At 42.9% G+C, this 16,006-nt stretch overlaps 1 protein-coding gene across 1 annotated transcript; it reads right to left on the bottom strand.

The window, feature by feature from the left end:
* Nucleotides 1–7,780: 7,780 nt before the first annotated feature.
* LOC126574949 (uncharacterized) lies at nucleotides 7,781–12,056 on the bottom strand. The gene is made up of 2 exons (XM_050235373.1): nucleotides 12,010–12,056; nucleotides 7,781–9,588 (listed from the first exon to the last, which is right to left on the bottom strand). The coding sequence occupies exons 1-2, from the start codon at nucleotides 12,054–12,056 to the stop codon at nucleotides 8,094–8,096; spliced, it is 1,542 nt and encodes a 513-aa protein (XP_050091330.1). The 3' UTR covers nucleotides 7,781–8,093.
* Between the last annotated feature and the right edge of the window lie 3,950 nt (nucleotides 12,057–16,006).

The raw sequence follows: 16,006 nt of genomic DNA on the forward strand, positions 1-16,006 counted from the left end.
TTTTGTTTTTAGCTACATTCAAGAATTAAAGTAGGAATCGCAAAGGTGCAAAACAAAATGATAAAAAAAACTAAAGGATATCATGAATAAAAATCACTTCATATTTCGCTTGCCATCTTTCAATTACAAAATTATAAATATTTGAACATACGTATGATATAATAGGGGGTTTTAGTGGGTAAAAATCCCACAAAACCAAAGGGAACTCTCACATTCCCCGAGGTGCCTATGCAGGTTTTCCGCACTATAAATTAAAAAAAAAAATGATGGAAATATGATTTGAAAAAAAAAAGCGGATTGTGTTTTTTTAATTTTAAAAAATATGAGAGTTTTTCAGGCTAGTTACATGCTGCTATGAAAAACAATAATCGTCCCTTTTTTGAGAATACCTTTTTCATGGCATGGTAACTTTTATTTGTGATTTTCTATTTTTTTTTTCGATTACACATAAACACCAAACAATTCCATGCGTGCTGTATGCCATACCATCTCGCAGCATAAAAAATATTCCAACGATGTTTCCAACGCAGTTCCTACACCAACGGTTAAAAAACCACCAAATCGACTTTCTCTTTTGCCATACTTCACCAATGGTGCTCATAAATCCTTTTATTAACGAGACCTATAATAGCAGTGTCGGCCCACAAGTAAACCATGTTCAATGCTGTTTTCGCTCCACAAATACCGTTGGGAACAGTGGAAGTTATCTCAAGCACGAGCCCTCCACGATCCGGCTGCAGCTCACCCCCCCCTCTTCCAGGGCTGTTTCGCGATCTCTGTCTGCGTTTTCTTCTTCGTCCTCCGACCGCCATGGTCATGGCAGCATTATCCACCGACGGGTAAGCTCAACCCATGACCTCCCCCCCACTTCATCCCATGACCCAACATCCAATCGGCATTGTTTATGTTTCTTCGAGGATCTAGACTGTCGAGGCAAATCTTTTCAGGGCCAGAGCAATATTTAATCTTTCGTTACAGCTACAAATTCATGCCTTACGACTCCCCGGTCTGTAATCGCATTTCTATCTCCATCCGGCTCGCATGGAGGGGTTGCGGAGCTGACTTCCTTTTTTTTGTCCTTCTTTCTTTTTCTTCCAGCGGTATTTTTTTTTCTACCATTCCGAATACCATCGTTGCCGATGGGGAAACCATAACGTAGCATAGAACTGAAGGAATGGTCCATCCAATGGTCCTGGTTACCGAACGAACGATCATCATTACACAATTGTCCTGTTATGCCACGGCATTCTGTGGGGAACGAGTAGACACCAAGCCAGAAGAAGGGAAAAGGACAAATGCAAGAAAGCCCAGTCATAGTGGAAGCATCAATAGCACCGTGGGTCTGGCAAGGAGCTTCAAGCGGCTGGACAACTCTTGCTGACTGCCGGATCGCGCAAGATTTTGTCGCTATTCGCTGCGATGACATCGTGAATTACATTGTGTAACCACCTTGCGAGAGTAGCGTTCCCTTCTCTGGTTAGGCCACGTCATTCAGTGAGATGGTTTGTCAACAATGTCCTCGCGGTGGTCATCTTCGTCGTCGTCGTCTTGGGGCTGTTGTGCCAGCGCTCTGCCTTGCCTATTATGCCAGTTGTCTCCGCTATCCGCGATGGCATCCATTGCTCGCTGACCACCTACTTTCGTGACCTTTCTTCACGATGATCCATTTTTTTCCTACGCAATGGCTGATTCCTTGCTCCTTGCTTGCCTTATTTTTATCTTTATTGCCCTGTTAAGTGTTTCAGTTATTGCAATGGATACGATGTTATTATGATGGAGGAAGATGGGTTAACCGACGATGGTCTCTCGTCTTCAATTCGCGGTAGTCCAGAAAAAGAAAACTTGTTGGTAGATCATAGCCCAGGGCTAAGGTACGGATAGAGTTGCTTTAAGTTTTCATCTTATTTTAGTCATTTGTTATCGTCGTTATGTTATTGCTGTTCTATCGTTGTTGCATTTATGTTGTAAGTATTTTTAATTTTAATAAACATATTCATTAATTTACGGTAGATAGATATCATTGGCCGTATCGCAATAAATTCTACTCCAAAAACTGATATTAACTAAGTTGCATTCTGTAACTGTGCTTGCTAAAATAGTCTGCCAACTATTTCAGAAATGTTCATAAGGTATTATCGGAAATATTGCTCTGCTGCTGCTCCAATGCTTCGTTTCTAAAAAAAAAGCCAACAACTTCTAGTACGCTTCATCGAACTTATCCCGCATGTTTCCCGTACGTTCAACATTCTCTGGCCCGGCAAAAGCGAATGCAGGAATCGAACCGAGGAAGTGAAACGTACACGCACCCAGTAGGTTGTCCGGTAGTAACGTGTGTCCGAACATCGGACCCAGCAACCGTCCTGGCCAACGAGATGGAAAATCTGATGAAACAAGCTACAGACAGGCGACGAACGAAGGCAAAGTCGGGCACAAGTAAGCCGTTAGAAGGCTAAGAGCACTCCGACAGCAACACGCCGTTCAGACGCTTGGTTTAGGATGAAATGATTTTCTTAAGAATATCTTAAATCTCGTCGTCTTCACTCATGCACACGCTCCGTTTCCATCCACCAGAACGTGCACAAGACAGAACTTCCTTTCGATCATCCCCACCTCCCGAAAAGAGGAGCATATGTTACATCAAGAGCAACATACATCGTCCATTCGCAGGCATCATGCTTATGCTTTGATGTGATAAATGTGACATCACCGCTCCGTCTTGAACGGTGACGAGAAGAGGGGCAGAAGCAGCATTAGTAGCACCAGCGGCAGTACCAGCACCAGTAGGACAGTGTCCGGTCTTGCCACTGGTCAGCTTACCACGGTTCGTTAGCTCTGGTCAACCAGAACTTACAGCTTGCTCGGCTCAAGAAGTTATTTTAAGGATCTGCCCGACTTTGATCGGCAATGGAGTAAAAATGGATGAACATCTTCGACAAAACTAGCCGGCCGTCGTTTTCTGTAGATATACTTGAAGCAACTGCTTCCATGTCCATATTTAAGGTAAAGCAACTCACCGAGAGAATGATGTAGTGACCATACTCCTGGAAGGATCGTAAAAGTGAAGAAGCGAAGAAGCTCGGAGCTAAATCCTTCCGGCCATCAGACACAAAATGCTGGATTGAGCCATATTTGTTCAGGAGCGCTTTCGAACACCTTCGAAAGGTGTTCGTTCCGATCAGTCCGGTTCATCATCATCATCTCCATCGTCAGCAATAAGGTAGGGGAATCATTGCTTACAGCCATCGTTTCCATCGATTGTGGAAGAATCGATGTAACACATCAACGGGAGTCTTCCAGATCTGTTTGGATTTCTCTAACGTAGCTTCGTAGCATCTAAACATCGAGCACACAACAAGCGCACAACCGCGGATTGTGCTACAGGACCCGTACCGGTCCCTGCACCAGTTATGTCATATGTTGTTATGTCTCGTTGTGGGTTCCAAGGAATCATGTATGCATCTTCCAAGAAGAAGAAGAAGAAGAAGATACCCCATCCATCGGTACCCTGGGAAGAGGCTGCTTTGGGATCAGTTTGCTCAAAGGCTCAATGTTGTGTGTGTCTGTGTGAGTCGAAAGCTGGCGGATAGTGTGGATACCTTCGGGGACTTTGGGAGCATATTTACACCGGTAATAACGGTCCAGGAATCCTGGCTGGCCATCGCAAATGCCTTAGGATGCCGCAAATGGCGAACTTCAACATCGCCACCGATCCCTTACCGGGATCCTTTTGCGTCTTTACTGAGTAGCAGCACCAGCACAGACTCTTGGTCATCGTTCAAAACTGTTGGTTAACTTTTTGGATGCGGGGCAAGCGTCTTTGCTGGACTGAGTTGAGAAGCCTTCTGGCACCGAGGGACACTGCCACTTCGTTTTCAGTTTGTATCCCTTTTTGGAAGGCGTGATGTCCTATATTTTGTACCGGATATTTCTGGAATGTTTCAACAATACCAAGTCACCAAACTCGGTCTAAGCTTATTATAACCGAACCGTAACGCACGAGTATGTCTGGCGCTTTGATTGTTATTTTTAATTTATTGATTTCCCAAAGGTACAGACAACATCCATCAACAAGTTTTCGAATGTAATCAGCTTAAAGTTTGAGTATTGATTGGAACGAGTGAGCGATGTTTTGAAGTAGTTCAGGAAAAAAAAATGTGCAGATGTCCATCGGTGACCGGCCCATAGTGATGCGGTTAGGGCAGTGGCCAACACTATGCACTGAGTTTGCTTCCTCATTATGTAAAACCGTCAACCATCAAAGAGGTTCAAAGTTTCCCTGTCCCTGTCACATTATGCGGTCCAATCCATGTGTATAGCATACCATAACCTACGGCCCCAATTTGCGTTGCGAAAATGATGCCTGGCAAAAAGCGGCGGTTATGCGCTACGAGCAGGACCAAAGCGAACGAATCCCGTTTGAAGCGAAACCCAGAGGTCATTCCGTGTCATCGGTGCCGAAACCCAGCGTAGCATCCCGTCCAACATGTGTGTGATGGCGATGCTGCCCGACCGAGCCCAGCATGCTGACCGTTTTTATCCCTCGGGGCGGACCATCCTTAGCATCGCTTCGGCCCACGCCATATTTGTTCATTTCGTTCCCGAGCTGCCCATCTGAATAGCCTCACCATACAAACAGTGTCTCATATTTTCATCTAAAAAAAAAAAAAAAGAAAACGCTCGCCAACCGTTGGTGCTTTGAATAGGCCACAGATTGAACGAAGCACTTCAGGTGGTTCTTTTTTCCCGGTTTTGCTTTCCCTTGACATTGACGAGCACGAGCATGGCCACCGTGCGCGAGTACCGGAAGCTTCAGCTCTTCTGCAAGGGCGCTAATCGTGTGCAGCGAACGGTGGTGGACCGTCCAAAATTTGTCTTAGATGTATGATAATCAATTTTTCAAACTTTCAACAATCACCGAAACCATGGCACACCCAACACAATCTTGGGGCTGTGGCTGGGAGCATTGTTTACCCTCGTCAACCGGCCCTGTTCGACTTTTTCTGATTTTTTTTTTGCTGGTTGCTAGTGGAAACCACCACTACCTTTTATCGACATCTTGACGATAAGAAAAGCTCTGCAAGGCTGCGTTGCATGCAGGGCGGAGGCGTGGGATCCACACCGGTCGGTGCTGGTTCTGGCGAACCACTAACCACTAACCATGGGACCTGCCACGGACGCTCGTCCCTTTCATTCGTTTTCCCCCCTTTTCCCGTGTAATGGATTCAATTATGTGGAAAATGTTTGCCCAAACAACGGGTTTTCCACGCTATTCGTTTGCTGTTTTTTGCTCCCCTCCGTCCGAGGCCTCTCGTGCAATGGAGCAGCGAGAACCAACGGAATATGCAACTAATGGAGCTGCGCTGGCCGCCCCCTCGGAGAACCCGACGGCCAAGTTATTGCTGACTGAGTGACTGCTAATTTCGTGGCCCGTGCAAAACGTGCACGGAATGTTCACCGAACTGTGTGTCTATGTGTGTTTGTATTGTGGAAACCCTGTTGGGCTGTGTTGGGGGTGCTGGTTGCAGCTTACAGAATGAAACATTTTACGACTGCAAGCGCCGCGAGGCCCCGCGAATGCAACCGCGAAAGTTTTATGCTTTCTTGGAGGTGGTTCACTGCCTTCCACTCGCCCTTACCACCGCATTCCGGTTGGTATTTGGGATGTTTGGTTCGTTTATTTGACTACCGGAAACAGGAGGATGCAAAACCTCTCCCTCTCTCCTGGTGAATGGATGCACGGCCTCTCAGCGGCCGCGTAACTCTTTCGGGACCGCCATCCCGACTTGTTTTAGAAGTAAAGTTTTCTGCTCGAATGGTTGGCCAAACGAACCACTGTGCCGGTGATGCGGATGAGTTGATTTAGAGTGGCGTCTTCTGTCGGCGCACAATCGGCTCAGCTTGTCTATCATTCCGTTGGCAGCGTGCAAAGTGGTAAAATTTGATTGCCACCATAAACCGTTTTCTGCGCGCTGTGTTTTTCTTTTTGGTTTTTTTCGGCGCGGCGCAGCACCAGCACAAGAGAGTGGCCTGTGCCGAATCTGTGACAAGCCGCCCCGAAAGTGAGTGTTAACACACAGTTTCCCGGGTGGAGCTTCCCGCAAGGACTGTAATCGAATGGGTCGGTGGCGAAGGAGATTTGTGGTTTGCGAAACTTTCGCGTCTCTTTCCCTTTTTTTGCACCCCACCCAAAACGTAGTTTTAGTGAAGATGAATAAACAGTAAATAAAAGTTGGGCACACCATGAAGGCAATCGTCTTGATGCGGTAACAATAAACATTGCTGACACTATTTGCTTTGCCGTGGGGGGGGTTGGAAGTGCCCTATTTCCATCTTAGGACGTGCCGTCACCAGTTCACTGCCAGAGTTTCCCGGAAAAAGGGGTGCACTAAATTGTGCGCGAACAATAAACGCGCCGTGAGCCGCCACCGAGAGACGGTCGCTCATTTGCGAGACAACAAATGATCTGCTCGGTTTGGATGCTGTGACGTCGTCCCTCGTGGCAGGATCGATTGTGCTGAAAAGTAAGGGTCTGTCAGGGAAGGCTTCAGTGCCGTCTCTAAACTGACAGCTCGCTGACACGTTAAGGGTGCGGCAGCATAGTGCAATAAGTAGCGAGAAGGTTGTGGGTGGACAGCTTGTTCCATTCGCGGTGCAACAACGAAAGTCACGACATTTTATGGGATCTGTTTAGCACAATGTCCTGGCTTCAGTGCTCCTGGCAACATGCCGATGCGACATCGTGACGCTGATGCATTCGTAGGTTAACTGGTACTTTAGTGAGTCGCAACAAATCATCTTCTTTTAAGTTTCCACAGCTTGTTCAAGTGTTTACGTGTGTAAGTAAGCTTTCTTGGTATTTTAATGAACATACTTTGCATTAATAAGCATTAAATCGAATTGTCATACTTAATGCAAGCAGGCGGATCCCAAATCGAAAAGAAATTTAAATCCAAACGATTAAATGTTTTTAAACACAAAACAAAAATTCACAAAAATCAGAATCAAACTTCTTCTCGAGTTAGAACATATCTGTTTGCCATTCCATCAGCTACCCATTTTTTAGCTCGTAAGCACCGACTCACAGCGTCCCGCTCATTTCCGGCTCCAGGGTGAAAACGCTCCTTAATGGCAAACCGAAATCGGAATAAATTATTCCCCCCATGCTCGCCTAGCCTGGGAGCCGTACATTGTATGTCGGCGACCGAATTATGTATGCAGAAGCCAAAACCTACTCCTAATTAAAAGTGACAAAATGGGTGCTGAGCAGCTTCACCCTGTGTCGTAGGTGAATATTCTACAGAGAAGGCGGCCCCAAGACCCGGCCGAAAAACCACTAGATCTCTTTCCCTTCACTGCGCATACGGACCGAATGTGGAAATTATTAATGTTTACCCGGGTCTCCTTATCGGGATGGAGCCATCCGGTAAAGTTTGATTAATTTGGTAATAAAGATAAATAATCTATATCCACCTTCGAGCGCAAACCTTGTCGGTCGGGCTAGTGTGTTGCTAGTGCGCGTTGTTTTCTGCGTTACGCACCTAGGGTAGTAGGGTGCTGCATGTAAAGTATTTTCATTTGATTATTGCTTTCTCGCACGAACGCACGCGCGAGTTAACTTTCCGGGATACGGGTGAGACTACGTTCCGGCGAAGAGTCAAACGAAATGAAGACAACTAGGTTCCTTGATTGGTGTATGCGAAGTGAGGTTTTATTTCTATGGAATAGTTTTTATAACATTTTGGAATGTCGGAAAAGGTAGAGAGGTGGAATGGAAGGAAGAGGGAGGATACATAGAATCTCTATGTATTTGTCGCAGGTATACGATATCGGTTGTTGTAGGTAAGGACGATGTCGGTTGTCGGTGACGGTTGGCGACGAACATTGTAGATGCTAGGTAGGCTGCCAGTAGAGACGTAATTACGGGGAATCCCGGATTGGCGACGAAGTCCTTAGCAGATGCGAGGCGACTGGTTGTATTGTTTCAGGATGGTTGACCTGATCAGGTAAACGACGACGAACATTCCTCGAATGGTCGGGTGTTGCTTCAGTATGGCTGTTATGATCAGGTAAACATCCGTTAACTCGCCCCCCCCTTAGATTTGAGGCTCCGTACGAAACACATGCATCATTGTAGGCGGGTTGTAGCTATTCTCATTGAGCTCGTTGTTGGGTGCTGGTGGTTCATGAATGTTGATGACCATTCTTCCTTTCCAAAGTTTTATACCGAGGTAGATACCGATGATGATAATCAGTAGCACGGGTAAACTGATTATACTCGTGTGAAATCCGTTCCATGTGATGCTGTTGGTTTCTAATCTGATTTCCTTCATTTCATTTCTAAGTTCTTTGTGCAATGAATGTAGGTGTTCTAGACTTAAATTGATGATGGGGTTTTGTGGCGATACTTTGATACCGTAAATTGGCAGATTCAATGGTGATCCGACCATTTCAGTCTTATTGTTGGAGATCAGTTTTTCGTTGATGAAGATATTGCATGTCTCGTAGGTTATTAGAAATGAACCAGTTAAGTTTCTCTTTTTAACGCCGCAAGTGGTTTTCAATGTGAAGGTGCTGACTGCATCGATTATTAGATGATTCATATCTAAATGGATGATTTCAGTCTTTGCTGGATTTGACACGTAATCGCAAGCGGCTGATTCTCCTTGAAGTAATGCGGGTGTGCATTTGCCGTTGTCTCGTTGCAAGTCTTTGATATCGTATATGAGTTTTTTAACATTGGGTATGATGAAAAATTGGGATTTGAGGGAAAGGTAATATTGGTTGGGAACATGAATTTTCTTATCGTTATTAGTTACCGCATAAATTTCGATTTTCTTATAATAATCGTTTGTAAGCCTAGGACAACTAATTATAAACAGTATTTCATTATTGTTGGTGGCAATTTTTGTACTTGTGTATGACAATGCTTCTGTAACTGTATGTATCGGGAGGTCTTGTTTTCTTAAATCGCTTATTAGTAAATCTATTTCTTTCCTATTTAATATGCGTGAATTCGTTACTCCTAATTTTGCTAAAGCTATACTATCAGTAACCAGGCCTAACTTTTCCGAAAGGTATTTAAGGTTTAGGAGAATATTTATCGAAAAAAGGTCTACCGAGGAGTCTCGAGAAAATTTTAGCGCTTCCTTTATTCTTCCTAGTGTCTCCGTTAGCTGAAGTGTGAGATCGTTGTTGATTTTTACTTGTACATTATTGTTGTTTATCAGGTCGTTAATTGTAGAATTTATTAGTCTTAAATCTTCAGCGTCTGGACTTCCTGCGATAAACTTCCAAACCGTGCCTATTGCGTCCCATCGTTTGCTTCTATGGATCGGGAACGTATTTTTAAGCATATCCTTTGCGTTAGTGAATTCTTGTTCTATAATTGTTGTAAATTGGGTTACTTCTAGAGAACTAAATTCTGCCGATAATATTCTAATTTCGTGTTGGATGGATGATACATTGAAATGGTGTATGTAATAATTATTCCCAATTGCTACTCTCGCGTTGCCTCTGTTAAATGCGACTATTGGAATGTTTTCCAAACTGGATATTGAAATATTCTGGCCTTGGCAGCAACATAAGAGTCTGAAAGGAAATATATTTACTTTTTTTTAATCTTTAAATCATTCTTATGTATTCTCTTTCCGTCAGTAGTTGTGACGGTAGTTCGGTTAACTTTTCTAATATTAATTTTTTTATATGGTTTAACATGTTTGAGCCTTCGTTTTGTTTTCATGTATGCATCGGATTCTTCTGATATTGTTTGGTCTTTTCTCGATTGGTTGTGATACGTTGTATCTTTATGCTGTTTTTTGCTGATGTTTGTGCGAACTTTACTTAAGATTGTTTGTGTATCATCTGAGGGAGTAATGATCTCCATAGGAGTATACAAAGTGCTAGAATGTACGGAATGATTATACTTGTGCACTGACATCATCACCAAGTCTTGAGGATGTATGTGCGGGTGTTGTGTCTTATTGATTCGATAGATTTCAAGTAAAGTGGAATGGAATCTTTCGACAATACCATTCATTTCACTTCTACCTGTGGCAGTCATATAAGGGGTGATACCGTTAATATTGAAAAAATCGGTAACTTCCCTTGAGTTAAGAGATTTTTCTCCATCTATTACGATAATGTCGGGAGGTTTATGCTTTAGTATGGCCTCTTTTAACTTTGGGAATACATCTACAGTTGCCCTAGAATCGATCTTCATTACTTGTGCGTACTTTGAAAATTTGTCTACGCAGGTAAGGAAATAGTTCTTTTCGAGGAACATTATATCCACGTGCATTATTTCGAATGGTGTACTTGGCATAGGGGTTTTTTGTATCGGTGGGTTGATGGGACTCCTGTCGTACTTGCATTCGTTGCATATTCGACAGTTGTGTATGAGGTATTTAATTTGGGCTGTTATTCTTGGGAAGTAATATTTTCTGAGGATTTGTGCTTTATTTTCTTCGATCCCTCTATGTGCTCTATTGTGTATCCTTTGAATGATATCTGCTTGATCATTATTAGATGGTATATCTTCAAGCATTTTCTGTGTAAACCGGATTTTGAGTAGGTTTTGTCTTCCGAAGTTCTTGTTGTATATCTCTTGTAATTTTCCCATTATTGATTCATTGGTTAGCAGCCCATTTAGTTTTGAAGGATCAAAATGCGTTTTCAAGACTTGTAATAGAGTTTGTTCTGCTGTGTTTGGGATTGTTACTTTAATACGTTTAAAGTTGGGAAATGGTTCGGTGGTTTGAACGTTTTCAATTCCCTCTTCAAGAATAACTTGATGTCTGAATACATTCAGAGCTGCTTCGGTAGATGGGATGAAAAAGTCGTCACTCTCGTTTGCTGAGTGCTGAGTGGCAGTTATTGAATATACCATACGACTGAGAGCGTCTGCTACGACATTAGTTTTGCCTGGCTTGTAAACTATCTCGTAGTCGTGTTCTTCTAGATACGCTTTCCATCGCTTCAACTTTGCGTTGGTATTGCGTTCGGAAAGTGTGAAGGTAAGAGGTTGGTGATCTGTGAGTATTTTGAATTTAGCTCCGTATAGGTAATTTCTAAACGTTTGCAGAGCCCAAATTATGGCAAGCATCTCCTTCTCGGGGACAGAATATGATTCTTCTGTTTTGTTTAATGAGCGTGAGCCAAAATGTATTGGTTTGTCTTTCCCTAACTCTCCTTGTGACAGGACTGCACCAATGGCGTAATCAGAAGCATCCGTTGTTAAAATAAACGGTTGGTTGTAGTCGGGATAAATCAAAATATCTGAGGATGATAAGATATTTTTCAGTTTATCAAAGCATTTGGTCTGTTCTTGTGACAGCGATATTTTTTTCTTTGAGTGAGTTTTCGTTTCACCGCGTAACATGTTTGTTAGTGGTTTTGCGATCATTGCGTAGTCCCGAATGAATTTCCTGTAGTAGCCCGTGAGTCCTAAAAATGATCTTAATTGCTTTATGGTTTCAGGAGCTTGGAACATTCTAATTGCTTCTATCTTCTTATTGTTTGGTTTAATGCCTTCATCAGTTATTATATGGCCGAGGAATTCGATTTGTGTATGGAGAAATTCGGATTTGTCTAATTGTATTTTTAGATTGGCTGAGTCTAACGTTTTTAAAATCTTTTCCAAATTTTCTAGGTGTTCGTCAAAAGATTTCCCGAAAACAATTACGTCATCCATGTAAATGTAACATATTTTCCCTATGTGGTCCCTAAGAACGTCATCTATAGCTCGCTGAAATATGGCTGGTGCGTTTTTCAGTCCAAATGGCATTCTCAAAAATTCGTACTTGCCATTATTTATAGAAAAGGCGGTTTTTTCTATATCTTCAGTTTTCATTTTAATCTGGTGAAAACCTGAGGCAAGGTCTAGGGTGGAGAAAAACTTTTGTCCTCTCATTTGGTCTAGGACATATGTTATGTCGGGCATTGGATACCGATCACTATTAGTTTTTTCGTTGATTTTTCTGTAGTCTATGACCATTCTAAATTTTTTTTTACCTGAAGCATCCTCCTTTTTTGGTACTATCCACACTGGAGATGTCCATGCTGATCGGGAAGGCCTGATTATTCCTGTTTCTAGAAGATTTTTAATATAGTCGTTTACGTCGTTTGCGTATGCCGCAGGGTAAGGGTAAACTTTCTGATGTACTGGGATATTGTCTGTGGTGTTTATTGAACATTCTACGTTTGTAGTGCATGTCAAAGCTAAATTTGGTTCATGGAAAACGTGTTTGTTTCTGTTTAGTACGTATGTAAGCCTTTGTTTTTTTGGGGGATCTAAGTGATCCACTCGAAAATTGACGAAATGATTTTCATTCTCTCTTGCATACTTTTGTAGTGGTATTGTAAAAGGTAGGCCATCGTCTGAGATTATGGTAAGGCTATCCTTTTTGAAACAAAGTACAGCACTGAGTGTTTTCAATATATTCGTACCGACGATGCCAAAAAAGAATGGGTGAAAGTCATACAAGATGAATTGAAACTTATAGTTAGATATGGGTTTAAAAAATGTAATGTCTATTGCTGAAGTAACGTTGAAATTTCCTGTAGCACTTTTAATCCCATTATTACGATATTCGTATGGTTTTGAATCTTTGTAAGCTAAAGCGAATTTAGGTGAGATTAAGTTTACGTTGGCCCCAGAGTCGACCAGAAAGGGGAATTCTCCTTTAGATGTCCGCAAGAGGATGTATGGGAGAAAAGGATTCACCATCTTGCGGTCCAGTCTAAAAAATGAGATTCAGCATTGTTACCGTTAGCAGGTTCGGTGTTGTATAAATCTGTTTCATTCAAAGGTGGCGCTGCTTGGACATATTCTAGCGGGGCGTCTTGTTGATAAGTTTGACTGTATTCCGGAAAAGGTGGTGCTGTTTGGATCGGAGTATCTTCAGTGTAAGTTTGCCAATTTTGTGAAGGGGGTGCTTCGGCGGGGGTGTAATATAACGGGGTATCCTCAGGATAGAATTCGCTGTATTGCGAAGAAGTGGGTGTTGTTTGAATGTATTCTGTGGGGGCATCTACAGAATGAGTTTGCCTATATTGTTGAAACGGGGGTTGAGCTATTCTGTGGCTGTTAGGAGGTCGGTTAGTATAATTTGAGACCTTTGTTCGTATTGATGGATCAACTTCCATCGGTACGGGATTATTATTCAAAGCTTGCGGCCTTGGATTCGGTTGATAAAAGTTTTGGTTTGTTCGGTTACGTTGCTGTTGTGGGGGAAGATGGTTTCTTTGCTCAGGATTTCTTGGTGGAAGGGGTAGTCTTTGAGGGATGGGGTTATTGATATACATGGGCCTTGGAGGTGGCGCTGTGTATAAATCCCTCGGTTTGGGAATATTATTTACTGCTGTCACTCCTCTAAATGGTGTCGCTCTTACATTCATATTGCTGTATTCTAAGCAATAATTGTACGCAGCATGTAGGTTAGGGGGGTTATTGTTTTTTAATAAGAAGCAAAGAGGACTTTCTAGGCCTCTTATAAAGCAATCCAATGCTTTTTCTTTAAAAAAGGAAACATGGGCTTCTGCGTTGATCGCATACTTCGTGTCTGTGTAGATTTGTGTCATAATGGCACTAAGCAAATTGTTTACACGACTGAAGTAGCTACTTAAGGATTCTGAATGTTTTTTATAGATCGCAGTTAGTTCGTGATCTAGGGTTTTCAATTCCCGTTTATCCTTATAGTAAAGGAGTAGGGTAGATTTGATGGTTGACCAGTCACCCGTCACTCCGTTGGTGTTGAGCACATCGGCTGCTTCACCCTTTATCTTTCTCCTTATGGTGCCTTCTACCACGTGGTAGAGCATGGAGTCTCTCGGCAAATTGGCATACATGTGTAGAACTTTTTCTACCTCCATGAGCCAAGACATCAACTGGTTCGGTTTTCCTTCGAAAATAGGAAGGTCGCGAACGTAGTCCGGAACCTTCCCAATACGCATGAAATCCTCATGGTCCATGGTAATGGTGGGTTGAACAGCTGGATTTGTCATTCTATTTGTGTCGAAAATTAGGCACCGTTTGTTTTTCCTATCGGAGATCATACACTCTACTCTTACTCTTTATGTTTCTTTTTTGCACTGTGCAAAAAAAAATCCTAAATTTTTTTCGCTTCACTGCACTTAACACTTATCGCTTACAAATAAAGGCGACTTACGCTACAATCAGGAACGTTGCGTCGACTACGATGCTCATGCCTTCGATGACCGATGCTTGAAGAGTTGGGATGATCCTTTTTGGCGTTGCCTACTAAGGGCCCTCGTCGACGCTCGAGAGCTTTCGTCTACGAGTCGCAGGTCACGATGAACGATGTTCTTCTTCGTTGTTGTGCAGGTTTTGTAATCGTGGTTTTAACACGTTCCGCCTCGCTGTTGTGCAGGTTTTTTTTTGTGGTTTTAAACACTTTTCACCTCACTTTTTGGGCAGATTTTGTTGTGGTTTTTAAGCACTTTTCACCTCACTTTAAAACTTGAAGAACGGTCCCTATTCGGGCGCCAGTTAACTTTCCGGGATACGGGTGAGACTACGTTCCGGCGAAGAGTCAAACGAAATGAAGACAACTAGGTTCCTTGATTGGTGTATGCGAAGTGAGGTTTTATTTCTATGGAATAGTTTTTATAACATTTTGGAATGTCGGAAAAGGTAGAGAGGTGGAATGGAAGGAAGAGGGAGGATACATAGAATCTCTATGTATTTGTCGCAGGTATACGATATCGGTTGTTGTAGGTAAGGACGATGTCGGTTGTCGGTGACGGTTGGCGACGAACATTGTAGATGCTAGGTAGGCTGCCAGTAGAGACGTAATTACGGGGAATCCCGGATTGGCGACGAAGTCCTTAGCAGATGCGAGGCGACTGGTTGTATTGTTTCAGGATGGTTGACCTGATCAGGTAAACGACGACGAACATTCCTCGAATGGTCGGGTGTTGCTTCAGTATGGCTGTTATGATCAGGTAAACATCCGTTAACTCGCGCACGCACGCACCCAATCGCTACATATTGGAGCGGAAGTGATGATATTGTTTGATAAGCCGCTTCGACTAGATCAACATAATCCACTCGGAATTAATATCCAAGAGGAGCGAGAATGTCTTCAAATCTCTCACAGCAGAACGTTGCTTTAAGCTATCAGAATAGCTTTGGATAGTGTTCGTCGAAAGGTTACAGCTACATGTGAGTCAATTAAGTGCAGGAGGAGAATGAAAAATCATGGAGAATGAAATGGGATTTGGGATGAAGAACTATCTATAAATCTCGTTGGAACCCGAGTGACAAGCACAAACGTCTACAATCAGCATTTAAAGGGGAGATCGAATGAAGGATGACAGAATTACAATTACAATGGCTATCTTAAGAAGATGTACATCGCATATGATCTTCATTCCGCCAAACTTGATTTATAATTAATTCCCTAACAACATGAGCCAATATAATTTCGAGCAAATGTAGATGCGGTTAGCGGTCTGTGAAGAGCTGTCGCTTGCCTTAGCATATGTGGTTTGCGCTTGTTGGCTGATGCATATCGATCCGTAGTCAAGCGTTAGTTGTATAACGCACAACAACCAATAAATTGTCAGGATTGCCTGCTGACCATGATGATTGGGTTCTATCGAACCAATGTTCCAATGAAACTCCAATTGATCGATACAATTTCCATGTAATAGCTTTGGGCATAGTATTGTTTACAACACTGTATTGGACAAATTCACACCATTCAACCTCAAAAAAATGCCGGGAAAACCTCAGGACAACAGGAAACAATCTGCCGGTTCAGCAACAAACCAACCAGCGGCGGAATTCCCTTGATCATCCTCGATCATTTCCTCTGTGTTACCTGTCACTTTCCGGAGTTTTTACGTTCCCACTCGAAAACACCCGTTCCATGTTTTATGGAACAAAACCCTGACCCCGAAATCACCGAGATGCATACCTTTTCCACAATGTTGTTCCCTGATTATGCTTGACACTTCGTAATTTCTTTAACCTGACAAGAAACGA

Source organism: Anopheles aquasalis, chromosome 2 (assembly GCF_943734665.1).
Source record: "Anopheles aquasalis chromosome 2, idAnoAquaMG_Q_19, whole genome shotgun sequence".
Taxonomy (NCBI): domain Eukaryota; kingdom Metazoa; phylum Arthropoda; class Insecta; order Diptera; family Culicidae; genus Anopheles; species Anopheles aquasalis.

Excerpts from the sequence above, each read along its gene's own strand:
- LOC126574949 (XM_050235373.1), bottom strand. The coding sequence starts at position 12,056 with ATGGACATCTCCAGTGTGGATAGTACCAAAAAAGGAGGATGCTTCAG. Across the intron at positions 9,589-12,009 it reads AAAAAAGGAGGATGCTTCAG|ACTCTTATGTTGCTGCCAAG; the intron begins GTAAAAAAAAAT and ends ATTTCCTTTCAG.